General features: G+C 56.9%; 1 protein-coding gene across 1 annotated transcript in view; it reads right to left on the reverse strand.

Moving 5' to 3' along the window:
- The window catches only part of ADGRD1 (adhesion G protein-coupled receptor D1), a 150,277-nt gene that overhangs the window by 25,056 nt on the left and 98,012 nt on the right, over window positions 1-27,209 (reverse strand). The window contains exons 15-18 of the mRNA XM_059894801.1: window positions 25,264-25,387; window positions 7,761-7,864; window positions 6,179-6,290; window positions 3,521-3,674 (exon numbers count right to left, since the gene is read on the reverse strand). Coding sequence (XP_059750784.1) covers window positions 3,521-3,674; window positions 6,179-6,290; window positions 7,761-7,864; window positions 25,264-25,387 — 494 coding nt within the window. The remainder of the gene's footprint in view (window positions 1-3,520; window positions 3,675-6,178; window positions 6,291-7,760; window positions 7,865-25,263; window positions 25,388-27,209) is intronic.

The following is a 27,209-nucleotide window of genomic DNA, read 5'->3' on the forward strand; positions in this document are numbered from 1 at the left end:
AGCACGTGCCATCAGGCTGTGGTGAGGATCACACGCGCTGCGGCCATGGATGTGATTAAGGATGTGCTGACGTATGAAGCCCATCTCTGCATGATAATCTCCACTCTTATGAACCAACTCCGATGCCTTTTCCACTGCTGCTAGCATCTGAAATTCACACCCCCATAACCCATGCAGACACGCGACCTGCCTCCGCAGTTTGGGGTTCCTCTGGTCCTGTCCTATGGACGTTGACTTTGTGGAGCTCAAGAAGTGCTCTCTTTGGAATGTGGTGACCTTTCAGAGGGACCACACTGGTGCTTCCCTGGCTGCTGGCCCCTAAGATCCAGGGAAGGAGGGAGGGGTGATGTGAGAAGCGACCATAAGGAGCATTGCTATGAAATGTTAACCCAGACCCGCAGAGCAAAGCTCCGAGAGGATGGATGATATGAAACCCAATACAGGGGTGGGGTGTCTCGACAGAGGAGGGGCAGAGAGATGACAACGCTGGGAGACAAGTGGCCCGCCCTCCGGTAGAAGTCACTGTGCCACACTCTGGATGCCTCGTTCTGGGCACATGGAGGCTTGCACTTCTGCACCCTGGGGCTGTTGAGCTGTCGGCTCCTTCTGGGCAGTGAGTTGTGAACAGAATTGACCCATGCCTCTTTCGGCTAAGTATCTGATTTCCCGGGTGACATCCCCCCGGCTCGTCTTCTCTCTCACAGCATCCAGCAGTGGCTCCAGGCAGCACCTTCTCCATCACCCCGGGCCCCTGAGGGACTGCCCCGAGCACAGCCCCTCCCACTGCCACCGGCCGCTGACGACACGCAGTGTAAGCAGGAGATAAATGCGACTGTTGTCAACCCATGTGAGTTGGAGGCTGCTTGTTACGGCAGCATAACCTAGCCTGCCCTGACGGATGCACGTCCCGGGGTCTTGGCACTGTGTCACCTCCCTGGGACACCAGCGCAACTTCAGAGAAAGGCGGGGTCCAGAATGAACTCTGATGACGTTTTCACCCTCTGATGAGTGGGCACTCACAAAAGAAGTGAAGTCGTAACAGAGGAAAATAAAGCAAGTTGCATTTCTTTCGCTACTGAGTTTATGATTGTTTCTTTCACTTCTGACTTTGTGGTCAGAGATTCACATCTGCTGTTTGTGGTCAGAGATTCATGTCTGCTGCACCAACGTGTAAAGGCTCAACTGTTTTATCACTCACCTGATCTCCCAGTTCCCACATGGACTCCTTGAGGACAAAGATTACATTACACTCACCTTTCAAGTTCAAGCACAGGACCTGACATGCAGCTAAACTTCAGGTATGTTGTTAATTTGACACCTCCAATCCCAACTCAGTCAAAAACACAGGCCTTGAGTTTCAAAAAATGATACCATTTGAAGGTCAGGGTAAGAGCACGGTGAAAATCTCCAGGGAAGTGGCCTCTCTCTGGGGCACCCTCCCTGCAGGGTCACCCCCCGGGGCCCTGGGTCAGCCTCCAGTTCCCTCTTAATTCATAACTGCAGGTACAGAGAGGCCAGCTGCCTGCGGACTGTCCGTACTTAGGCCCAGAGCCAAGTCGAACCCCATCAGAAGGAAGGACGCAATTCAGAGCCCTGAGGAAATCAGTGAAGGGGACGCTGATGTGGAGACAGAGCCCTGCTGGAACCCAGCCCAGCGCTCCATTTGCAGGGAGCGCCTGACAGAGGCTGTACACTCGGACACCCACAGGGAAGACGCTGGCATCAGAAACCGTACAGTCGCAGCCAATGCTGTCAAGTAGGAATGGAAGCTCAGGGTTCCCAGATCACCTCACCTTTCAAAAGAACTCTATAATTTTATGCAAAATCTCTCCACTTTTAAGTATTGGCAAATCATTCATTTTTTTTCTCCAACACTGTGCAGACCAAAGAAGAGATCCTTCAGGGCTGGATTGGATTATGACCCCCACCTCCATCTTGAACCAACACACCTGACTCCTGTCACTGCAGAGACAAACTCCACACTTTTAATTCATTTCACCTGTCCTTGCTGTGGCTACGGGGTGTGTGCGTGTGTGTGCGTGCACATATCTCTAAACCATTTGACCGTTTCCATACAGAAACTAGCCATTACAGGCGGTTGGTCACTTGTCCTGTAAACCCTTTTACTAAATGAAGTCAGAAGTCAGAGGCAGAAGCAACCCTCCTCTGTCAGGGAGTCATGGCAGGATGGAAGGAGAAGGTCATGCTTGACTTGGGCTCACCAAGAAGAAAATGGAGAGGAGAGGACATTCCTGCTGAGAGCCCAGCCAGAGCAAAGGCATCCAGGTGAGGAGGAGCGCGGCATGAACAGCGAGCCTGCCCGCAGGTGGGACACAGGACATCGCTGGCGACCACCGGGAGTTCCCTGCGAGGCCACACCCATCGGGAGGCGGCGGCTGTGCCTCCTCTCTCCACGTTGCCCCCGTGAGCCTCTCTGGGCTCCGCAGGAAAGCCAGGAGGGGCACATAATTTACCTCCACTACGTCCCCCAGATAAACGACGTTAGCCAGCTCAAAGCACAAAATAAAATGTCTGTCTGCTCCCTGCACCATGGGGACCGTGAAAATTAAATCTATCGCAAGAAAACTAGACACAAGTAGCAGGTCCCTTATGCTGGATTAATGCTTTACAGCAGATGCAAGAATGCCAGGTGTCAATTACTCTGGCAGGAAGCAGGGTCTCCTGTGCTCCGGGGCTCCTCCTCAGGATGGGCAAGAAGGAAGTTAAACAAAGTCAGTGGGGAGGTGACTCCCAGGATGAAGGACCACCATAACGAGTGAAAGTTAGCTTTAAAAAAACACAACCACTTAAAGTCTCTATAAATTCTCTTAAGGGCATGCAGCAAATTAAGAAAAATTTATTCAAGAAAACCTACTAAGTCTGGGTAAAACTGACACGCTGGGACACCTGGGCTACAACCTGCTCCACTCCAGGCAGCTGTGGCCAACAAGACAGGCTCCCTCCCCCGGGACCCAGTCCAGAGCCACAATATCTCCCTGGGGCAGGCTGCCTGCATTTCTCATTCTCCCCAGCACCATGGGGCAGAAACTCTATTCCAGGTAAGAGCAGAAACTCTATTCCAGGTAAGAGCGACCGAGAGATCAGAATTCCTTTCCTCCCTCCAACCACAACCCATAGTGTACAGGGTCCATCCCAGGCGTGACTGGCTGAGAACACAGGGCCCCGACTGCCCTCGCCCCAGGGCACCCATACACTGTGAGATTAGAGGCCACCTCCCCTGCCTGGTGCCCTGCATTAAAGCCGGGGTGTCAATCCAAGAGAAGCAGGCCACTGTCCCCGCACCGGCTCCAGAGAAGTGCCTCTGGGATTTTTCCCAGGGAGGAGGGAAGCTGACCATTAGAACAGAGAAATCCAAAGCACTCCCCATGGAAACTGACTTTTTTGAAAAAGAGTGTGGGGAAGTTCAACCCTAAGAGCACCTGGCCTCTTAGAGGTGTTTCACATGAAGACGAAATCACAACCCACCTCTGCCCCACCTGCCCCATCCCATCCCACCTACCCCATCCGATCCCATAGTAGTAGCGGTGCTTGCTGTCCTCTGATCCAAAGACCTTGATCACCATGCTGTAGAGATGCAGCCCTTCCACCAGCATCCACGCAAAGGCGCTCAGGAAGAAGTAGTGCAGGAGCATGGCCAGCACCTGGCACGGGGTCTAGGATCAAAGCAACGGCACAGAGGATAAGCTCTCTCGGGGTGTGAGCGGTGGAAGCCTGCTGTTGTCCCAACCTCCCTGCACCCATTTTCTGGGGGAGCCTTCTAAACACGTGGCCTCACTTTCTTCCTGGGGAGTCACGTCTCGCCTTTCCCAGCTGAGTGATCTGAGTGGGGCACGTGACTCAGGCAGTAGCCAATCACTGCACCACACCCCCTCCCAGGTACAGTGATTGGTTCATGAGAGGGCAGGGTCTCGGTCCGGCCAATCAGCGTACACATCCCCATCCCTGCAGCAGGACTGGCTCAGGGGTGGGCACGTGACTGGCCGGGTCGCCGGGCGTGGGCTCCGGGGTGGGCGGAGGCGCCGGTGAGCAGCTTTCCCTCCTTCCTTCGGACCCGAGGACGGGAGCCCGGAGCTGCGGAAGCCACCCCGGCCCGGAGGGGAGCGCGTGAGGGGAAGGGAGTTGAGGGGCAGAGAGAGCGCAGCCTGTGACGTAGCTGCCACCTCCCGACTCAGGAATCTTCAGTTCTCCGTTTCAAGGTGTTGGTTGCCTACCTGGAGCCGAAAGGCCTGAGTGACACGGCCGCTTCACGGGACTTTACTCTCAGCAGGTGTACTGAACAGAGGTGCACGAACCACCTGTAATGTCTGCTCCTTCTGGCTGCCCGGGGCACCGACACCCCACCTGCCTTCCCGGTGACAAGCAGACAAGGGCAGCGGCCTGCTCACCACTGCGTGCGCCTCTCCCCTGTTCAAGGCGGCAGCGGTCTGCTGGTCCCTCTCGCTCCTAGCGTCTTGGCCACAACTCCAAGCCCAGCCACGTGGGCTCAGATTCACCCCGGAGCCTCAGTCAGAGATCCCCCCCACCCATGCTCTCTGTGAATCCACCGCCACCCATCCCTAAGCTCGGATACGAGGGCCAGGGAACCAGGAGCCTGGGGAAGGAAACAAATATGGAAACCAAGAACAACCATCTCTATGGGGGCTCCATGTCCTGTCCTCCCAAGGCCCCCTGATCAGTTGATTCTCAGGGAAGAAATAAAAGGAACAAGTTACTGAAATGCTGTGCTTCTGGTCATCAGGCTCTGTTAAAGTTAGATACAAATATGGGACACATCTGTTATTTTTGTAGTCCCAGCACTGGTGGCCCTGCGTCTTCTAGGACCAGCTGCCCGTTTCATGTGGGGAGCGGCCCCTCCCCACACAGAGACTGGCCACCACAGTCACCTGTCCTGTCTGCCACAGAGGTGATCCAATGGACGGATCACTCAGAGCCCTGCCTGGGATTTTAGACACACAGGAGGTTCTCCCGGTCCCTGGGCTCACCATCTGGATGGTGGACGCCTGGACCGCTTCCCCCCCCTGCTGCCATCCCACAGTGGGCGCTCACCCCTCACAGCGTGGCTTAGACAGGCAGCCTCAGCCATCACCTGAAAACCTGATGGAAATAGGAATTCCAGGGCCTGCTGAACCCAAAGCTGTGTTTTAAGAAAACCCCGTGTGATGATCCACAGTGGAGCTTGAAAAGCACCCAGCAGGAGAGAATGAGGCTGGTGCAGGCCTCATCTGTCCACGGCACAGCCGGGAACTTCTTAGAGGCTTGGCTGAACCCCTAAACCTGTGAGCAGAGGAGGGCGGATCTCGCCTTAGGCAGCAGCCCCAGGACAGGCAGGTGGGCTGAGGACCCTGCTGGGCAGTGAGGACAAGACGCTCTGCTGACCCTCACTTCGTGGGATAAAGAGTTCATCTTCCATTAGCCAATCGTGATCGCGCCCCAGGACCACTGACTTAAACTGCTTGGTCCCCCTTCCTTCCTGGTGCAGAGCAAGCACATCTCTGCTTCTTCCCTTCAACCAGGTTTATGACCCACATCACCCAAGCTTGGGTCAATCTGGTCTCAGCATTTCACTTTCTGTGAGATCTAAGACTTCCTAGGTCCCCGGAGAACCCCCCGCCTGATACAAAGGGCAGAGACAAGGTGGGTCTGGGTCTTCACAGTCCCTTTGCAGAGACCGCTGGCCCTTGGCAGGCAGAGGGGATGCGGCTGTGTGTATGGTCAGAGCAGCGATAGAGGGCAGTGTCTGCAGCAAGACCGCACGAGGTCAGGACCTGGTCAGTGCTTACCAGGCCACCCTGGGTAAGTGGCTGTAACTCCCTCGTGCCTCAACCTGGCATCTGTAGCAGGCGGGTTACGACGGCACCGCCTCGTGGGCTTGTTATGAGGATTAACTGAGTGGGTCTAGGTAAGCCCTCAGCACGGCGCCCAGCACGCAGTCAGGGCCGTAAGTGTCGTCATTACCGAGACTGAGGCTGAGCGGGGCCTGTCAGCGTCCTGTCATCGTCCCTGTCTCTCCCAGGGGAAACATAGCCTGGCTATCCGGTGGTCTGAGTTCTGAACTGAAGCCAGCAGGAGAAGGTGCCAGCCCTGGTGACAGTCGTGGGAGGAGGGGATGGGAGGGAGGCCCGCTGTGGACCCCGCAGGACCGAGGGGGCACACTCACCGTGCCCGGCTCGAAGCGGAAGCTGATGAGCAACAGGACCTGGGCCACCAGGATGGCACAGGACAAGTTGGCGTGGATGTGGTAGCGCTGGTTCCGGATCGTGCTGACCGAGCTGGGGGCAGAGAGGCAGGGGTGAGGCCACCGAAGAGGGCCTGATAAGCCCGCCCAGATGCTGCCACTCCCGGCTGTGAACCCTCGATGGCTCCCTATCACTCTTGGAAACGACCCAGCTCCTTCCACAGGCCCTGCAGGGCCTGAGCCTTGCCCGACTCAGCTCTTCCCTTTCCCTGCTCACAGACCCCCAGCCCGCTCCAGCCTCAGGGCCTTTGCACCAGCCGTTCCTCTCCAGTGAAGTCCCTTCCCAGGTCTCCCCTTAGAGAGAACTTCCCGAGCCTGAAGGAGCCCCACTTCCTCTGCTCTCAGGGCTCCGACGGCTGTGAAGATGTGTCTTCAGCCTTTGCATCCTCACTCGTTGTCTGCCCCCCCCACCCCCCGCCAGGTGTGTTTTTATCTGTCTTGGGCGCAGCTGCGTCCTCAGAGCTGACTACGCCTGGGTGGGGTGGGCTTGCTGAGCAAATAGCTGAGGAACGAGGAACGTCCTGAGCATAACACTGGGGTCCCTCCAAACCTGCGCCGGTCTCCTCTCACCCGGCTCGGATCCCTCCAGAAGCTCCCATGTCCAAGGTGTACCCCTGCCCCCCACCCCCCAGGGCGCCGGGTCCCCAGTGGGCAGCAGTGGGGATGGGGGGAGCCGGGGAGTGGGGCCGGGGGGAGCCGGGGAAGCTGACAGCCTCCCCTGCTGATGCTCTCGCAGCCCCCCCGACCAGCCAAACCTGGGAACCCCCAGGAGGAAGCCCAGGGGTGGAGGAAGAGGGGCAGATAAACTCGCGAGCATCCCCGGAGAGCGGGCCCGGCCAGGTGTGGGGAAAACGCCCTTCTCTGAGGCCCAGCAGCTCGGAGGGGAGTGTGCAAGCAGCCCCCAGTCAGCTGTCCGCCCAGACTCACGGCTCTCGTCTTATTTTTCTGTCCCGGTTCAGAAAGGGCCACGGAGGGACTGAGCTGCCGGCCTCCTCTTGGGGGGGCTGCAGGGGTGCCCTCAATCTCTGACCAGATGTGGCTTCAGCCGGCAGGGAGGCAGGGGCCCCCCAGTGTTCCCACCCCGGGGGCCTCCTGCAGCCCAGCCCCACAAAGCTCTGGCTGTTTTGATATCATTTGGGGGGGTCCTCAGTTCTGGCTCTCCCCTGGCCAGAGGACAGAAAGCCTTGTGGGCTGAGGACCTTTCCAGAGCCTTCCAGGTTAGCTGAAGCCGGGTGCCCTCCAATTCCACGGCACCTCCTCTCCCCTCGCTCTTTCCCAGCGCCCAGAGCCCCCTCCCTGCGCCCCAGATTTCAAAACAAAAGGTAATCGAGGAACAGCCGTCCAGCTGTCACACACCGTGTGCAGACTCTAAATAGGGCCCGGCATTTGCCGCCTGCCGAGCGCAAGTGCCGGAAGGGAAATCGAAGTGGGCAGGGGTGGCACTGACATTTGCACAAAGCCGCCCAACCCCCTGGGCCCCGGGGGAGAGCAGAAGATGACTCACGACAGCACGGCGAAGGTGACCAGCGTGATGGTCAGGCAGAGCACGGACAGCGAGCAGCCGATGTAGCTGACGGACGAGAGCGCCACCTGGTGTCCGCGCGTGAGCTGCGCGGGAAGCAGAGCGGAGGCAGTCAGCCGCCGCCGGTCCAGGCCCTAGAGGGGGACTGGCCCCGTGGCTAATGTGGCCCGAGCCTGATCGGGGGGCTTCAGGCTGGAAGGGGTCCCAGGGCTAATGCACAGCTGAGCACGAGGCGGCCACTGGACCGTCCGGGGTTGGTGGTGACCGCCAGTGCCTGCCTCTCCCCCTGATGCCCTGGTGTTGCCACCCAGAGGGCCAGTCCTTTGGTGTTGGCCCTTGGTTCTGCGCATTTCAGACGCTCCAAATGGCTCCACCCATCACTCAGGTCCCTCCACCCGCCCCGCCCCTGCGCTGCTACTGCATCCCCTCCCTTCCCCCACTGCCCCCCACGCAGGCGGCCCGCCTGCCCCGTGCCTCTGCGCCCGGCATGTAGGGTTCCCATAAGAGCTTGACCCATAGGCCCCGGTGCAAGTCCCAGCTGACGACCTAGGAATAAATTTTCATATGTGAAGTGCTCGGAGCAATGTAAGAGTTGGCTGGTATCCCTGATGCCCAGTAGAGCATAAACGTAGGCGGTAAGTCAAGTGGATGCAAAGCCACAAAGGACGGGGACAGAAACGACAGCTCACCTAACAGCACAACCCCGAACTCCAGGAGCTGGCCTCTCGAGGTTACATACATTTGACCCTGGGATCCAAGAATCTCCGTGCTCCCTAAGCCACAGGCCTAGGAGACCAGCATCCCGGGAGCTTCCTGCTCCTCCGTCAGCGTCAAAGACCCAGCCTGGAGCTCGCTCTGCATTTGTGTCCAGCGCCAGACATCAAGGTCCCTCCAGCCTTGGCCAGGACACCTGGGGACCTTGGCCTCCAGCTAAACTGCCTTCTTCCCTGTTCACCGGGACTTAATTGGGAACAAAAGGAGGCAACTCTGAGGTACGGAAAAGGGCTGTTGTCCAGGACGAGGGGCCCAGGAGGCCCCACCAGGAAACGTAAGTGGGTCACAGGGAACAATTTGGGAGCCAGCCGGTCGGTTTCCGAGAACTGATAACTTAATGAGGGGTCAAGAAACACTTTCAGTCCCTGGCTGAATCCCTGGCAGGGGAGGCAGAAGCCTGGACCCAGCAGCCCTGGACATGGGGGCGGGAGGGCCCTCATTAGTAACCCCTGTCTATGCAGGAAAACAAGCTTCCTAGACAGGAGGGGCCACCAGTGCGTTCCTGCAGCGGCCTTCTCGGCAACATCCCAAGATCTGGACCCTAAAGTTCTCCATCTGCAGATAGAAAGGCCAAGCGGTGTTCTGAGCCATCACAAATCTGTGGAAGGCAAATGGAAATACATTCCTAGAGCCACTTTCCTGCACTGTATTGCTTAACACTAATTCCTGAGCGATGCTGTCACTGGTCTTCTGTGAAACGATGTTTCTGGTTTTAGATAAGTTTCGGAAAAGCTGCACTCTCTATCTGCCTTTAAAGACTTTTGGTGACTACAAGCAACTTAAGGCTTCTGAGACTCCTTCGGGTAAATATATAGATGGAGAGAGCTATGTTAAACTTGGCATTTCTCAAACTCTTTGGGGGAGGGGAAGAGAGTACCTCTTTGGAAGTGCCATTACTTCAAGCGATACTTTTCAGAAACGGAGAACTAAAACCAGGTGAGGGGGGCTTCCCTGGTGGCGCAGTGGTTGAGAGTCTGTCTGCCAATGCGGGGGACACGGGTTCGAGCCCTGGTCTGGGAAGATCCCACATGCCGCGGAGCAGCTGGGCCCGTGAGCCACAACTACTGAGCCTGCGCGTCTGGAGCCTGTGCTCCGCAACAAGAGAGGCCACGATAGTGAGAGGCCTGTGCACCGCGATGAAGAGTGGCCCCCGCTTGCCACAACTAGAGAGGGCCCTCGCACAGGAGCGAAGACCCAACACAGCCATAAATAAAATAAATAAATAAAATTTAAAAAAAAATAGTATCTGACTACTCTTTAAAAAAAAAAAAAACAAAAAACCAGGTGAGGAATCACTAGCATTATACCAACTATGTCACCTTTCTTTGCTGTCTCGCAAGACAGTTGGAAAGTCCTGTCCCACCATCACAATGATCTCTGCCTAGAGGTAGAGGGAAGTATCAGTTACCAGAGTTTATGGCATCACAGACCACCAACTGTTCTTGGAAACTAAGGTCCACCTCTGCAGCACTCACCTAATTGAAATTAACTTAAATTACCAATGGAAATGACAGCAAATGAAGGAAAGCAACACGTCAGCATCCAAGAGCTAGCCTGGCCCCCGTGACACCTTCACCCCATTGCCACTGGGACGTCCCGTTCCTAGGCTGGCCCTGAGCCCAAGTTCTCCGCACGAGTCCTCGCACCCCGATGTCGCACCCCTTCCCACCCCTGTTCATCGCTGTACTGCCCAAACATCTCACATCCCCCCAGTGGGATGCGTCCCACTCTGGTACTACTGTCACGTTTCACGGGAGAGTCTTCTTACTCCCAGAGAGATGGTGAGGTCTTCAAGGAGAGAGATCACGTTCCTGAAACTTCCACTGTCTCATCAACCACAGCTCTGAGAACAGCAGGGTACTACTGAGAATGATGGTTTTCCACAGGTATTTGCTGAAGGTTTTAGGGTAGAAAGAGCCCTCAAGTCTACTCCCCTGACTCCCGCCCGCACTGATTCACCATAAAAGATGTATTTAATCTACATCACTGTTTGCATACCTCTTAGAGAGGTAATAAATCTTTACCTCCTCCACTCACAGAGCTAGGGAGCTTCCAGTAGGCTCACGTGAGAGTTCACTGCACAATGTAGAAGCTTCCAGGCGTGAGGGCTGTACCTGGCCAGCCAGACTAGCTGAAATCTTTTCCTGTTTTCTGCACACACACTCGGCCTAGAGCTTCTGATAAATGGGAGTCCAGCCCTAGCCTCAGACCCGCACCTACCCAACCCTGTACCATATGCCTTCCAACCCCACCATCAGTCAACCCCACCATCAACCAACCCTATTATCAACCAATTCAACCATCAACCAATCTCACCGTCAACTAACCCCACCAATCAACCAACTCTTCATCACAACTTTTACCAAACCCAACCAAAGCCAGCCTCAAGCCAGGCACGATAGAGAACACTTAAAAAATGAGATATGGCCCCTCCCTTGCTAACATCCTGGCCAGCCCGTCTTGAAATGGTTATACAGAACATAAGGCAAACTAGATTGGAAGATCATATTTTCCATGGCACTTGAATTATAAAGTGAGGCCATAAGGTAAAAATTAGAGGTGATCAAAAGGACCCTTGAAAACCCCTAAGATCCCCCATAAACTGGAGTATCCACAGTCTGTGCAGGTAACCTCATATATCATCCTTCTGTACAGTGGTCTGAATAGCACTGAGGCAGACCAAAGGAGGGACCAGGAGGAACTTGCCTGCAGAAGTCGGGGTCTTCAGACCTTTCTGGTTTAAAACAGCTGTCAAATCTACAGAGCAGAATGGTGTGTGTGTTGGTGGGGGGACAATCTGAGAGACCCTGATTGCCTGAAGGGTTTACTTCCCTCTCTTTTTATATAAGAGCTTTATAACTTTAACACGCGTTCAGCCCATCGGTTAGTCAGTGTATTAAGTGAACTTGCATCCTGTGTTAAACACGGCTCCACTGTAACCTGCAGACAGCCTGTGCCTTGTGAGGTTGGATGGGCGGGGGTGTGGGCTTCACGCAGGCCCCGACACACGGCAGGAAGTGGACGGAGAGGACGGGAGAGGGTCTCCCGGCCTGGAAGCAGCGTGCGCTCTAAGTGGTGAGGTCCGCCGAGACGGGAGTTGTCTGTCTTGCTCGTGTCGGGGTCCCCAGCATCTAACAGAGGACTGGCAAACTCCAGATGCTCCAGAGATGAACCAAGATCAGAATGCCTGTCTGGGGTAGTGGGGCATTCACAGAAGGGTGGATGGTCAAGAGGCGAAGAGCGGAGCTGCCTTTACTGGGCACCTGCTGCATGCGGGCACTGACCCCGCAGAGCAGCCTGCGGCCATCCTGGTCATCACGATGAGGAAACGTGAGCGCCCAGCGCTGCACAGCTGGCAAAGCAGTGCTGACCCCAGAAGGCCTGGGCCCCCCTCTGCATCAAGCACGTATTAAGCACCCACTGTGTGCCAAGCCTGGGGCTTGCACTGCGGTGGGGAAAGCAGATAGTGAACAAAGGCATAAACAGATAAACACATGAGTGAGGAAATAAGGATGCTAGTTCTGAGACTGACCAGGCTGTGATGGACACAGAGGCCGTGGTGAGGTGATGGGTGGGGGACGGGGAGGGGGGCCCAGACCTGAGTCACGCTGGGTCCTCCCTCTCCCCTCAGAGCCCACCCTCACCCAGTCCTGTGGGTTCCTCAGCTGACATGTAGCTATGCATCCCTCTTTCTCCCCAGTTTCCGAGCCTCTGCCTTAACCTCCTCCAGCCCCTGGACCCCCTCACCGCTCCCCATTTCAGCCGAGTCGCCACTCAGCACACATGGCTCCCAGCTTACCCGCCTCCTGGGCACCCCTGCACCTAGAATGAAATCCACATTCCCTCCCAGGGTCTCCAAGGCCCCCGAGTGATCAGCCCCGCCCGCACCTCTGCCTCACCACCTTAGTCGCTCTGGCAGGAGGGTCCACGCCTCTGGAAAGATTCAGCAGAGGGGACTGAACATAGGAAGTAGGTGTAGAAGTGTGGGAAACCCTGAAAAAGGAGATGATGGTGAGGGTCCCCAGAGGACAGCCGCAGCAAGAGCCTCTGCCCTCGTAGGGTGGGAAGGACAATGGGAAGGGGAGATGTGAGCAGAGCTGGGGCCACTGGCAGAGCTGGAAACACAACAGGCCTGTCCCATGAGCTGAGGTCGGCGGCGGAGGGGGGGTACAGCAGGAGCAGGGACCACGGAGGTGACACAGGCAGCGTCAGGAGCCTCTGAGCGACAGCAGAGGTGTATCACTTCGTGCCTGGCTCTCACTGGCTGGACTTGGCAGGAACCAGTTGTCAAGGGAACCTGCGCCCGAGCAGAGCGAAGGACAAGTGGGGACACGTCTGAGCGCATGCAGCCCACTCGCTGGATCAGCCCGGGTGCGGATGCTCTCGGCCCCTCGCTGCCCCTGGACCCTGTGTTCCGTTTCCTCTGCTTCTGCCACCCCACCCCCAGCTCTCCGCCAGGCCGGCTCCGTCCTGCCTCTGGTCTCCCCTCCTGCTGGGATCCAGGTGGAGCCTGCCCTCCGCGGGGCGGCTGGGCCACGCGCCTTCCTTCAGCCCCTGGGCAGCCGGGGGTGTGGCGACAGTCCCTGGGCTTAACAAGCCGCAGGCTCTGCCGGCCACACCCGCTGCGCTGAGTCCAGACGGCAGGTGAATCTCACATTCCAGAGGTGGAAATAAGCCCACAGCCCCAAGGACAGGCAGAGATGAGCTTCTGTCCACAGGTCATCGGTACCAGACCATCGGCACCTGGTCTGGTACCCACAGCCCTGCAGTGGTGCATCGGGTGGGATTTCTCCCCGTGGGATGCATGAAGACTTGGCGCCGATGTCTTTCAAAAGATGTCAGTGACTTGCCTTCTTCAGGCTGGTTACCTCATCAAAGGAGCCAGCGGGGGCGAGGACGGAGCCCCTTCACCCCCTTGTTACCCAGACCAGGCTCCTGGGGATGTCTCAGCATCTCCCGTCAGCCCCACAGCTTGTGTGCCGGTCTGGGGCCGGCTAGGAAAACAGTAACCGCTTCAGCCTCTCAAAGATTTGGAAATTTAATTCCGGGCAGTGTTCACAAAGGGGAGAGGGGAACAGAGATGCCACGGGGACGATGGCGCGACCCAGGCATCAATTAATCACAGCAGGAAGCCACCTGCTTGGCCCATGGTCACCTGGGGAAGCCAGGGCCATGGGCTGGAGGAGCTGCCCAGCGGGGGGCTGCAAAGACAAGGCCAGGAAAGCCGCCTGAGGCTCGCGAGAGAGGATGGGCACGGGGCGTCACCGCCTTCCCCTCCCACCTCCTACCAGAGCCCCAAGGGGCAGGGACCTGGGAAGCCAGCCAGCAGTGGTCAGCCCTGCGATGCAGAGCCCAGCAGGGGAAGGGGTGGGTCTGAGAGCAAAGGCCCGGGACCTGGACAAGACTGGGCTCCTGGGGAACGGATCTCTCCTGCGTCCAGCTCCTTGGTGGGAGCCGCGGAGCCGCCGGCCCTGCCCCTGAGGCTGCCGGCCCCCAAGACACTAACCGGAAGCTGTGTGACCTCCAGCTTTATACATGGGGGTGGGACGGGGGTAACGCAACACTGAGACTGCAAAGCACGTACAGCCTCTGTTGGGGGAGGCGTGTGGACAACGGGAGGACGTGGACCCAAGACACCCGTCACCCCAACACTCTCTGCACGGAGGCGGGGCTGGAGCAGACACACCCCCCCCCCATAAATGGTGGCTTCAAGCATCTGTGAAAAGCTAAAGCCTCGCGCTGCTTGACCCCGCACGGCCACTGTGGTGAGTTCTCCTACAGACGCGCTCACAGTGAAGGGAAGGGAGTCTGCACACAGATATTTATTGTTCGCAGCAGCCAAAGACTGCCGTCACCTGATGTTGATCCGCAGAGAAATCACGGGGTGGGCGGGGGAGGCACGCAGTGGTGAAAATGAGTGAGGTAGGTCCGCGCAGACAGGGATGGACCAGTCACCAGGATACGTCTTTCAGAAGCACACAACAGTCTTTACAGCACGCAGCACTGTGTTGAAGGAACAGGGGGTGACACGGAGACTGCCTCTGAGGTGACAGAGCCAGCCGCTGCTCCGGGCAGGGCCCTGGGAGACCCGGGATGGAGGGGGGAGCCGGCGTGCTCAACTCTGCCTTCTGTGTTGTTGCACTTTTCCCACGTGGTGTAGCATCTTTACAGCAAACACACCCCAAGGAATTGGCCCTGGCTTCACCTCAGTCCGGCAAGGAGCCCTTGGGCTCCTGTAGGGCTCCTCACCCCTGACACAGGGGGTGGCAGCTTATCAGAGATGGTTCCCCTTTGCCCCTTTTTCCACCACGATGCGGAGATCCATAATGCTTACGACAAAAAATGTGGAATCTACCCGCTCTGGGTCATGACACACTTCAGTCCCCGACTCAGTCCCCCAGCCCAGAGCTGACCGCCCTGAACCACTGTGGAGCCCTTGGCCTCCCTGCCCTACCCTCTATCCCTCTCTCTCCCGTCTCCCTCCCTCTGGGGGGGCTGCACATCAGTCCTTGGATCCTCGGGATGGAGACGCCCCAGCTCCACCCCGGCTCATTCCCGGCGTCCTCGCTCCTGGCCACCATGCTCACACCCCAACCCCACGGAGGGCGCTCTCGATCCTGAGGGCAGCCCTGAGAGAGGAGCCCTCGGGGACCCCGCTGCCAGCTTCCCGTGCAGCTCAAGCCCCATCACAGCTCCAGAGCAGATGCTTCTCAGAAGATTCTAGGATAAATGAAGCAGTGGCTGCTTTTCCCCTGAAGTAGCAGCCTGGGTCTGGGTGGAGGACTGGGGGATAAGGAAATTGCAGGGGGGGAGTCCTGACCCCACAGAGAGGCACTGTTCCCAGGACAGCAGGGCCGGGCCGATGCCAAGCTGATACCCCACGGCACCAGGCTGCTGTCTCCTCCGCCTAACGTCTGCTCCTACCACCTCAGCCCATTCCCACCAGTCCCAGGTGGTCGCAGTGCCTGCATGCCTGGGGTTCTAGCGGGGAGAGAGGGGATGGCAGGCAGGGCCCAGCCCCAGAGCTCAGCCAACATGCCCACCCCAGAGAGGCAGCAAGGCAAGGACTCAGGGAAAGAGCCCGAGGAAGCCCTGGAGGGAGACAGGAGGGAGAGAGATGGGAGGGGCAGGGGAGGGGGAGAGGAGGGAGAGAGATGGGAGGGGCAGGGGAGGGGGAGACAGGAGGGGGAGAGATGGGAGGGGCAGGGGAGGGGGAGGCAGGAGGGAGAGAGATGGGAGGGACACGGGAGGGGGAGACAGGAGGGGGAGAGATGGGAGGGGCAGGGGAGGGGGAGGCAGGAGGGAGAGAGATGGGAGGGGCAGGAGGGAGAGAGATGGGAGGGGCAGGAGGGAGAGAGATGGGAGGGGCAGGAGGGGGAGAGATGGGAGGGGCAGGGGAGGGGGAGACAGGAGGGGGAGAGATGGGAGGGGCAGGGGAGGGGGAGGCAGGAGGGAGAGAGATGGGAGGGACACGGGAGGGGGAGACAGGAGGGGGAGAGATGGGAGGGGCAGGGGAGGGGGAGGCAGGAGGGAGAGAGATGGGAGGGGCAGGAGGGAGAGAGATGGGAGGGGCAGGAGGGGGAGAGATGGGAGGGGCAGGGGAGGGGGAGACAGGAGGGGGAGAGATGGGAGGGGCAGGGGAGGGGGGAGGGGGGAAGGGAGGCACTCTCTGCACCTCTCCAGTGCCCCGCTCAGCACCGTCCCAGGCTCTCCGGAGAGGCTGGTGAGAGTCACCCCGTGGACATGGATGGTGGGGGGTCCGAAGAGGAAGTTCCTGGTCTGAACACAGCCTGGAAGGGCCTGGCTGGTGAATCAGCAGGAGGGAGAGAGCAGGTATGCAAAGCAGAGCCCAGAGGACCAGCCAGGACCCAGCGGGAGCCTGTCTGCTACCCTTTCCTACGTAACTGCAGGGACCAGGGAACTGAGGAGTGACGCGGGGGGCCTTTCTGGATCTGCAAGAGGAAGGCATTTAGGACCGGCCCCTCCGTTGCAGATACACAAGGTGAGGCATTACATCCTGGGGGGGCGGGGAATAAAGGGCAAAACAAGAGACTTTTCAGCTCCCTCCTCCCGCAGGACCCCTGTCAACAAGGAGACAGTAGTCCTGACTCCTCCGCACCTAGAGGCTCAGGACCCTGCCGTCCTTCGGAAGAATGAAAGAAGCGGGAGAGAGACCCGGCCCGGAGCTCTGATGCTGCCTGCGGGGAGGTCTGTGGTCCCCAGGCTCAGCCCTGCTCCATCCCAGTCCCCTCCCTACTCCTCTCTGAGGCGGCTCCTCGGCTGCCTGGGACGTCCCAGGCGGTGCTAGCGCTGACATCACTGCGGCCTCGGTCAGGCCGAGTGCCTGGGGCTGGGTGCTCAGAGCTCAGTGCTCACTGCTGGGTGCTCAGAGCTCAGCACTTGGGCTGGGAGGTGTCTGACCCCCCCCCACAGCTCCATGAGGAGGGGGTCCTCGCCCACGTCACAGGCAGGGAAGCCAAAGCTCAGAGCGGGCCCTTGCTCAAGGTCATGTGGTGTGCTGGGGGAGGGGCCGAGTGCCTAGCTGACCCGGAAGCAGAGTGGGGCCGCTGCTGGCCACACCCCAGTGATGGGGACAGAGCCACACACAGTAGGTGCCCATCAGAAGCTGCCTAAGTGACCTGCACGCTTGGAGACCCTGGAGGAAAGAACCTGCTTCCCGATGGTGAATCAAGCCCTCCGCCAGCACCGGACTAAATGCTGGCCCAGCCTGTCTGCGATACACCCACCAGGACCACAAATACAGCTCAGAGAGGGGGCATTTCACCAGCCCCAGGGCCGCCTTGTAATTAGGCTCCGGCGCCCCTCCCTGACAGCGAGAGTCTGAGGGTGTGGCAGCCACCGGTGGGTCCTCTAACCATCAGCCCAGACTGGACATGGGCCCTGAGAGACGGAGGAGGGGCTCCTATGAAGGTGGGACACCACCCCCTTCCCAGCCCCGCACTGCAGCTCCAGCCTCAGGAAAGCGTGGTGTGCCCCAGCCGTGCCCTTCCTTTCCCACCAGCGGCTAGATTTAGAAACGCCCAGAAGAGCCTGGAGTTTGCTTCAGGACATGGACTCCTCTGAGTCAGAGACCACAAACGCCAGTGCCTCCAGAGAGGCAGCTCATATAAATTCAGGAGGCCAGCCGGGAGCGTGCACACATACTAAACAAGTAAAGCTATTCTTCCACAAAGAGACATCTTTATCTTCCTTTCTTTTCCAACAGTTCCTCTTAGTGCGTATGTCGCTTTCCCGCCGGAGAAAAGAACAAGAAGCATTTTACTGTCTGCCTAAAAGCAGAATAATGAGAACATGATGACGAATGGCCCCTAGCGTGAGGGAGGTGATAGGGAGTGGTGGGGACTGTGGAGAACTGCAGGGAACACCCCCGCCCGCAGGGAGCAGGGCTGCTCGGTCAGGAGTGGAAGCTCTGTGTGGCCAGATCGTCTTCTTCTTCTTCTTCTTCTTTTTAAGAAAACCAGAAATCCAATATTTTAGATAATTATCTCTGAGTTTTGAAATGTTGACAAATGGCAAAATGGCCATCATTTTAAAAAGTCTACAAATAACAAATGCTGGAGAGGGTGTGGAGAAAAGGGAACCCTCGTACACTGTTGGTGGGAATGTAAATTGACACAGCCACTATGGAGAACAGTATGGAGGGTCCTGAAAAAACTAAAAATAGAACTACCATACGACCCAGCAGTCCCACTCCTGGGCATATATCTGGAGAAGACTATAATTCGAAAAGATACGTGCACTCCCGTGTTCATTGCAGCACTATTTATAATGGCCAGGACAAGTCAGACAGAGGAAGACAAATACCATGTGGTATCACTTATATGTGGAATCTAAAATATTATACAAATGAACTTATCTATGAGACAGAAACAGAGACCTAGAGAACAGACTTGTGGTTGCCAAGGGGGAGGGGGTGGGGGAGGGATGAGTGGGAGACTGGGATTAGCAGATGCAAACTATTATATCTAGGATGGATAAACAACAGGGTTCTACTGTAGAGCACAGGGAACTATATTTAATATCCCGTGATAAACCATAATGGAAAAGAATATGAAAAAGAACGTGAATCACTTTGCTGTATAGCAGAAATTAACACAATGTTGTAAAATGTTATTTTGTTCAATAAAATAAATTTTAAAAAATTATTTTAAAATAATGGGCTAACTGAAACACGTCCACCGGCCAAAGTCAGCCTGCAGACCACGGGCTGTGACTCTGTCTCGGGAACCGTTCCTTCCCTGTGGCTGCCAGGCCCCCGGCCCCAGGCTCCCTGACTGATGGGAAGGCGAAGGGGCCCCTGAGGTCCAGCCTTCGCAGGTGCACCTGTCCTGGCACAGTGCTCCTGCCCCCTCCCAGGACAGACGTCCAGGCCCAGGCTGCTGTCAAGGAGCCCATGAGGGAACCAGGGGCAGCCCCTGATCCTGCCTGTTCTGACTTCCCTTCCTACCTATAAATTCCACTCATAAGGCAGCTGCTGCGGTTACTGCTGCTTCAACAAGAAACCCGGGGTGATGCCCGCCTGCCCCCTGCCCCGGATCCTGCCTGGAGCAGCCCACCAGAGCGGGAGCCTCTGTTCCTCGGTCCCCGGCGCCCGCTGCTGGTCAGTCCTTAGAGATGAGCGAGGTCCCAGCACCCGCCGGCCTCCTCTTGTGCACCTTTGGTCCCTGTGCCTGGGAGTCAGGGGTACTGACTAAACCCGCATGCACCGGGCTTTCCGGCATCCGGGGGGAGCGCTCCTGCGTTCCTCCAAGCTGCTCTCCCCTGTGGAACTGACTACCTCATGCACACACTTGTTCAGCCGGCCCCCTGCCGAACGCCAGCCGCTGGGCACCGGGAAGGAGCCACGAGCAATGCTCTCTCAGACCTCAGCAACGGCCTCCCCAAGCTGTGAATTGTATTCTTCCCTCATCTGAGGTCATTCCACACAAATGCGTTACCGGGGGCGTATCACACAGGCCGGGGGGCTCGGTCCAGTGTCTCCCGACCCTTGTTTGACTCGCTCGGGGAGGCGGGGGTCCAAGGGCAGACCCCCGAGGCGGAAGCTGGGTGGAGAGGAGCCAGGAGAGACGGGCAGGGAGAAGCAACGCGGGCTCGGAGGAGACAGCCTGCCCAGGAGCCCAGGTAGGCACGGGCTCAACATCGGGGAAGTAAAGGCATTCGTGCTGTTTTCATTAATTCTCCGAAAGCCCCACGGATCTGGCATCTACCTGTGATAACTGCCTTGTTGCTTTTTTTAACGTTCATGAAAACGTTCATTTTTAGCACAGCTAATTTTAAACCATTTTCAAATCGACCTTTCCTGGCGATGAGTAGATATGATTTGCTTCCATGAAGACACCCACTGACTGTGTCTAAATCTGGTGTTGCCACTGAGTGGCGACAGATCTGTAATCACAGATGCTCTGTGACCACAGTTTTCCAGCTTCCTAGACCGAGCTGCCTCTTCTCCCTCTCCCACCGGCAGGCACAAACACAACTTCCTGCTGAGTGTTTGCCCCTCTGCCCACTCCCACTGCCCAACAGACCCACCCATGTCACAGAGGAAACTGGATTTAGTCCTCGGTGGGTAAAGGGTCCATCCAGGGGCGTGACCACCAGCCTGAGCTTTGCACAGGAGGGCAGAGCTCAAGTCCAGACTCTGGTGACCTTGGGGAAGTCCCCAAACCCTCATCTGTGAGGCCTGCATGGCGAGGCCAGAAGGAGGGGAGAGACCCCCAAACAGTGCCTTTCCTGTGTTCACTGTCACCAGCAGGCACTCTGCTCTGTGACCCCCAGGACCACAACCCACCTCCAGTGACCCCAGGGCTGCCACACCTGCAGACAGAACACCTGCCCTTCTTCTGGCTCTCGGTCTGCCCGCGGCTCACTGTAGAACAAGTCTTGTTTCCTGCGTCCCTGGAACTGCTCTCCCAAGAGGCAGTCTCACCAGTCTCCTCTGCATCTTACTTCCTGGAGGGCCACCTGTCCCACTGCCTCCCTTCAGACCCCCAAACGAGGTCCCATCTCCACCTGCTACAGAGCACACGTTTAGAATCAGACTAACCCTAACTCGCCCTTCAAATCTGTAACAACCGGCCCAGCCACTTTCACGGGACGTGAACACAAGCTTGATCTGACTTTGACAGACAAGATGCCTGACCCTAGGATCTATTCAGAGAGAGGTCTGGGGCCAGCAGTGCCTGGGCACCGCCTGGGCCCTGTGTGCAGGGAACCACCCAGACCTGAGGAACCTAGATCAGCGTTTTCACAAGACCCGATGGTCCCTGAGCACGTGGGGTTCAGGCTGCTGGTCTGCAGACATCGGACTGGCCCAGGCCACGGATACACCTCTCACACGTGGCCTAGAAAGGATAACTAATGACACATCTAAAAATCAGGAGATTTTGCACAAAACCCGTCTCCAGCTTTTCTCAATCAAAGAGGCGGCAGCTCCAGCCCGCGTGCACAGCGGCTGCCCCGTCAGCAGGGCAAGGGCTCTCAGTTCACCACACCCCCCGCGATGGCCTCCACTCCCGTCACCCCTGCGGCCTCTCGGCGCCCCGGACATTTGGGTCTGACGCTCCCTGGCGCCCGCCATGCACCAGCCTCCTTGCTGTTCATGCTCAGGCCTCGCACCCACGGCCCCCCCGCCTGGGCGCCCTTCCATCTGCGTCTGCACGGCTCCCCCACACCCCCCGGGGTCTCTACCCGTCGCCCCCCCCGCTCAGGAGGCCCTGCGGGGCCACCGCTGTCTTCCCGCCTGACCCTCCCACGTTTGCCCTCACGGGCCGCGTCTCCGTCCACACTCAAGATCTTGAGCGCTGTATTTTTCCAGAATAACGCCTAAAGAGCCCAGGGGTCACCTGGAGCTCAACAATTCATTGGTGAATGGATGAGTGACCACAGGCTGGGCCAGCCCGCCCTCTGGGCTTCATTTTCTCCACTTGTCCAGGAGGGGGCTGGGTCACAGGACCACCCAGACCCTCCGGGCACTACTGACACAGGTGCCGCGTGGCGGCAGGGCGGTGCCTTTGCCGGGGGCCAACGTGAGTGGCTGGACTCTCCCCTGTGACACCAGAAGGATGAAGACGGAGCCACGAGGGCCGAGGCCCTGGCAGGAGGGAGGACCCGGGGCCCTGGGTGGAGGACAGAGGTGGAGGCGGGAGCCCCACAGAGGCCATGCTTCTCATCTGCCAGGGCCTGATGTGCCAGGAGACACGAGTGGCGTCAGGACCTGCGGACTAGGATAAGCAAGGGCGGCAGAGGAAGCGACTGGGTGGAGGGACCAGGAGAACCGGGGCCTCGCGCAGTCAGGGCGGCTGATGCTTGGGTCTCGCGAACAGGGACTTACTCTCCCAACTCCCAATGCACTCGGCTGTATTGTCATCTTATTTCATTTTTCTTTAAATCACTAGCAACGGCCCACCGCGCTGATCCCCCCGGCTACCAATGGTTCACAACCCAGTGTGCGCCCCGACTTAGGATCAAAGAGCTGCAGGTCGAGAGAAAGGTTTTTTTTTTCCTGTTTTTTTGGCTGCCTCAGGTCTTAGTTTCGGCACGCGGGATCTTTGTTGCGGCGCGCGGGCTTCTCTCCAGTTGTGGCGTACGGGTTTTCTCTCTCTAGTTGTGGCGCGTGGGCTCCAGAGTGCATGGGCTTTGTAGTTTGCAGCACATGGTCTCTTTCATTGAGGTGCGCAAGATTAGTGGTTGAGGCGCAGGGGCTTAGTTGCTCCGTGGCATGTGGGATCTTAGCTCCCAGACCGGGGAGGGAACCCGCATCCCCCGCATTGGAAGGCGATTCTTTACCACTGGACCGCCAGGGAAGTCCCGAGAAAGGGTTTTGACTGAGCACGTGGGAAGGATGGAAACGGAAAGGGAGGAGGTGCCAGTCACTCAACTGCCCCCTAAAGGTCACACCTTCAAGAAGACGCTCCCACTGGGACTGTCTGGGGGGGGGGGGTCACACCTGCCTGGACAACAGGTGCGCTGGGCGAACAGGTGGGCTTGCACCCCTCAAGTCTACGACAGAACTGCCCGCTCTGAAACTAAAAGCTGATGCGTCAACGCCTGGGCTTCATTTCACGCGTCGCCAGTTTTCCCAGGCGTAACCTAGCAACTCTTGGCGACTCGGTCTGATGGGGCTGCTGAGAAGTCTGCTCGCCCCACCCTCGCTTGAAGCTTCACCACGAGCAGAGCAAAGGGGGTCATCCGTTCAGATCGACAGTGTTGCGTGTGTCCATGCGGGGAGTTTGCGGGGTGGGGGGCGGAGCAGCCCCCGTGTCCTCCTAGGGACCGCCAGGAACTCCTCTCCGGAGTCTCCATCAGTAATTCACAGCCTGCTTGTGAAATCCATGATACGCTTCGCGATGGAAAGGCCGCCCTGCTCACCACCTTCCCCCCGCGATACGCCAACCTCGTCAGTCCTCCTGCCCTCTGCACTCGCTGTTCTCAGCCTGGAATATTCCTCTCCCAGGCCTTCTAGAGACAAGACTCTGCTGGCCATTCAAATGTCACTTCCTCGGAGACAACCGCCCAGACCACACTCCCAGAAGGCGTCCTCCCTCCCCACCTGCTGTCTCCTCCATCACTCCCTCCAAGGCTCTTCCTACACTTATTGCTCTTCGAACTTACCTATTTACCTGCTAATTTGTTTACGCTCTGTCTTTCCCACTAGAATATAAACTACTCCAAAGCAGAAACGCATGGTTTTTCTTGTTTACAAATGAACCTCTGGGCCTGGCAATACCCGATAGGTATTTGTCGAATGATGGTGGATAAGGAGGCAACCCTTAGGTAAACGCCGCTTGCCGTCTGGGTGTTGCTATAAGAACCACACCTTCCCTAACAAAACGGATGCAATCACGGGCTCATCAGATACCTCCTGACGCCCAGTGTGTGCAGCGCCTGGAGTACAACACCCAGGAGAACGGAGCCTGTTCATAAACACACAGACCCTGTGAGTGGACGTGCCCCGAGAGGGCGGCCCGCGTGACGGGAGGTGGGTTTGCCAGAGCAGGTCATGCGGCAACGGAGACCCAGCGGCCGGGGCATCTCATTGCCCGTCAGCCGCCACCTCCCTTCCCTCAGGCACATGGGGGTGGGGAGGTCAGAGCATCCTCTTGACAAGCGGCCGGTGTGCCGAGTGGCTGGAGGACTCAGCTCCACTGACGCAGGAGGAGAAAGCCCCTGCCCAGCTCCAGCCCCACTGACCCAGGTGAGAGCTCCAGCCCAGCGCCGCCACAGATCTTCAGGAGCAGCCAGAAATTCAGAGTCGTAAAACATCTTCAATCTCCACAACCAGAATGGGATGAAACCAAACTTGTCTCCAGGTGCCCGACCTGCCCTGCATCTTAGGAGATCCTAGGAGAAGCCCCATCGACTCCCTGCTCTCCCACCCCCACCAGGAAAATTCAGTTTTCTTTGTGGGCCTAAGAAGCCAAGGAAGTCATCACGCCCAGGTGTCAGGGACTGGTCATAGTTCAGAGGGTCCCACCGCAGGGCATCTGCCTTTTCTTTAAGTTATTTATTTATTTTCGGCTGCGTTGGGTCTTCATTGCGGTGCGCGGGCTTCTCATTGCGGTGGCTTCTCTTGTTGTGGAGCATGAGCTCAAGCGCTCAGGCTTCAGTAGTTGTGGCACGCGGGCTCAGTAGCTGTGGCTCGTGGGCTCAGTAGTTGTGGCACGCAGGCTCAGTAGTTGTGGTTCACGGGCTCAGTAGTTGTGGTTCACGGGCTCAGTAGTTGTGGCTCGTGGGCTCAGTAGTTGTGGCTCGCAGGCTCTAGAGCACAGGCTCAGTAGTTGTGGCGCACGGGCTTAGTTGCTCCGCGGCATGTGGGATCTTCCCAGACCAGGGCTTGAACCCGTGTCCCCTGCACTGGCAGGCGGATTCCTACCCACTGCGCCACCAGGGAAGCCCCACATCTGCATTTTTAAAGAGCACTCTGTCTTCTCCTACAAGCTACGCCTCCCTCGAACCACAGAAGTTAATCCCTAGTTCTTAGTGCTGACCAAGCCTAGTAGGCAATAAAGATTAAATATTCTGAAGCAGAGAAACCCAACCAGGAGGGGCCTCTGCCATCCTTAACCTGAGGATAGACGTCCTGGCCCCGTCTGGAGAGGAGGACGCAGGGGGCGGTCGGAAATCCCGTCCCCCACCTCAGGGCTCACTCCCACTGGGGCTGGAAGTCAGGTCCCTCAGAAACAGGTCCAGGGCCCCGTCTGCAGCCAGGGTCTCCTGTCGCACAGCAGAAATGCTGCGAGGACACGGCGTGGCCACCCTGGACATAGATGCAGCTGTATGCCACCCCCGGTGACACCTTCTCGGGACATCCAGGCACACGGCTTATAGCCGAGGACCTCGCTCTGCTGGACACGCCCATGGCACAGGGAGGGTTTCACAGCCCAGTGACCAAAGACAGAAGACGCGGCCATGACCACCTCCTAGGCGGCACGTGCATCCTCGAGAGGGACCCAGGGTCTGCACAGGTGCTGGCTGAGGAAACCTGGAGCACAGGAGCTTTTGCCAAAGAAGCGGAGCGTCATGGATGTCCCCAACCACCGGGCCTCCCTACCTGCGCAGGCTCCCATCTGCCCGGCTGCGGCTGAAGCCCCCGGCGCTGACGACGAAGCCCTGCCACCCGGCCCCCACCGCAGGCTGACGGAGAGAGGGCACCTCCTCGCGGTCCCAGAGCCCCTCCCCGCCTGGCGCTTACCTCCAGCGGGGCCACCTGCATCAGGATGGCGAAGTTGGTGAGGTGCGTGCAGCGGCAGACAGAGTAGCTGAGGGTCCCTTCAGTGAGAGCGCAGCCCTGGTTCGACCAGATGCCTTCTCCGGAGCTGAGGACACAGGAGGAACTGTCAGTGGGAAGCAAAGCCCACCCTTGGCCCGTGGGCCGAGAAAGCGTTCTCACCACCAGGCTGACAAGACGAGGGTGTTTCTGGTGTTGATCAGACCCCACGAAACAAGCACCTCCTTCCTTCCAAGAGGGGAAAGCGGCGTAACCACTTTGGCCCAATCACTTTGCAAAACACCTGGTCCAACGTCCAATAAATATGAAGTGTCTACTGGCCATCTGTATGTCTTCTTTGGAGAAATGTCTATTTAGATTTTCTGACCATTGTTTGATTGGGTTGGTTTTGTTGTTCTTGTTGTTATTGAGTTGTATGGGCCCTTTGTATATTTTGGAAATTAAGCCCTCGTCAGCTGCATCACTTGCAAATATTCTCTCCCATTCCGTAGGCTGTCTTTTCATTTTGTTTATGGTTTCCTTTGCTGGGCATATACCCAGACAAAACTATAATTCAGAAAGATCCATGCATCCCAATGTTCACAGCAGCACTGTTCACAATAGCCAAGACATGGAAGTAACCGAAATGTCCATCAACAGAGGAATGGATAAAGAAGATGTGGCACGTATATACAATGGAATACTACTCAGCCATAAAATAGAATGAAGTAATGCCATTTGTAGCAACATGGATGGACCTAGAGACTATCATACTAAGCGAAGTTAAGTCAGAAAGACAGAGACCAATCCCATATATCACTTATATGTGGAATCTAAAATATAACACAAATGAACTTATCTATGAAACAGAAACAGATTCACAGACACAGAGAACAGACTTGTGGTTGCCAAGGGGGAAGGGGGTTGGGGGAAGGATGGAGTGGGAGTTTGGGGTTAGCAGATGCAAGATATTATATATAGAATGGATAAACAACAAGGCCCTACTGTATAGCACAGGGAACTATATTCAATATCTTGTGACAAAACATAATGGAAAAGAATATGAAAAAGAATATATACATGTATAACTGAATCACTTTGCTGTACAGAAGAGATTAACACAACATTGTAAATCAACTGTATTTCAATAAAATCTAGAAAACGTGAAGTGTGCGGGTCCTGCAACCCAGCAATCCCACTTCTAGAGAATTCTGAGCTCTGTGCACACGGATGCGTCTGGGGTACTTACTGAATGATGCGTGATACTAGAGAACATTTTAAAGTTACCTAGTGTCCACCTCGGGGACCTGGATAAAATTTGGTAGGGTATATACATCAGTCAAAAGCAGCATGTATCCATATGGATAAAACACAGAAACTTAATATACAATGTTGAATGCGTAATAATGATGTAACGGCATGACACGAAAGAAGATCATATATTTTCTATGAACATAACCATAAATTATAGATAACTTATTGAGAAAACTCCCCACAGAGAGGGCAAGAGACCAGAATAAGATGTAAAAGTCTTTTACATGTTTTGCTTTTTTATTATTTTTATTTTTTTTTTAATATTTTCTTCATTCATTCTTTTTTTTTTTTTTAATTTATTTTATTATGGCTGTGTTGGGCCTTTGTCTCTGCGCTAGGGCTTTCTCTAGTTGCGGCAAGCGGGGGCCACTCCTCATCGCGGTGCGCGGGCCTGTCATTACCACGGCCTCTCCTGTTGCAGAGCACAGGCTCCAGACGCGCAGGCTCAGTAACTGTGGCTCACGGGCCCAGCCGCTCCGCGGCATGTGGGATCCTCCCAGACCAGGGCTCGAACCCGCATCCCCCGCACCGGCAGGCAGACTCTCAACCACCGCGCCACCAGGGAAGCCCATATTATTTTTTAAAGGATAATGTTTTGACGTATTACTTGCTTTATT

This window comes from Balaenoptera ricei, chromosome 14 (genome assembly GCF_028023285.1).
Source record: "Balaenoptera ricei isolate mBalRic1 chromosome 14, mBalRic1.hap2, whole genome shotgun sequence".
Classification (NCBI taxonomy): Eukaryota; Metazoa; Chordata; class Mammalia; order Artiodactyla; family Balaenopteridae; genus Balaenoptera; species Balaenoptera ricei.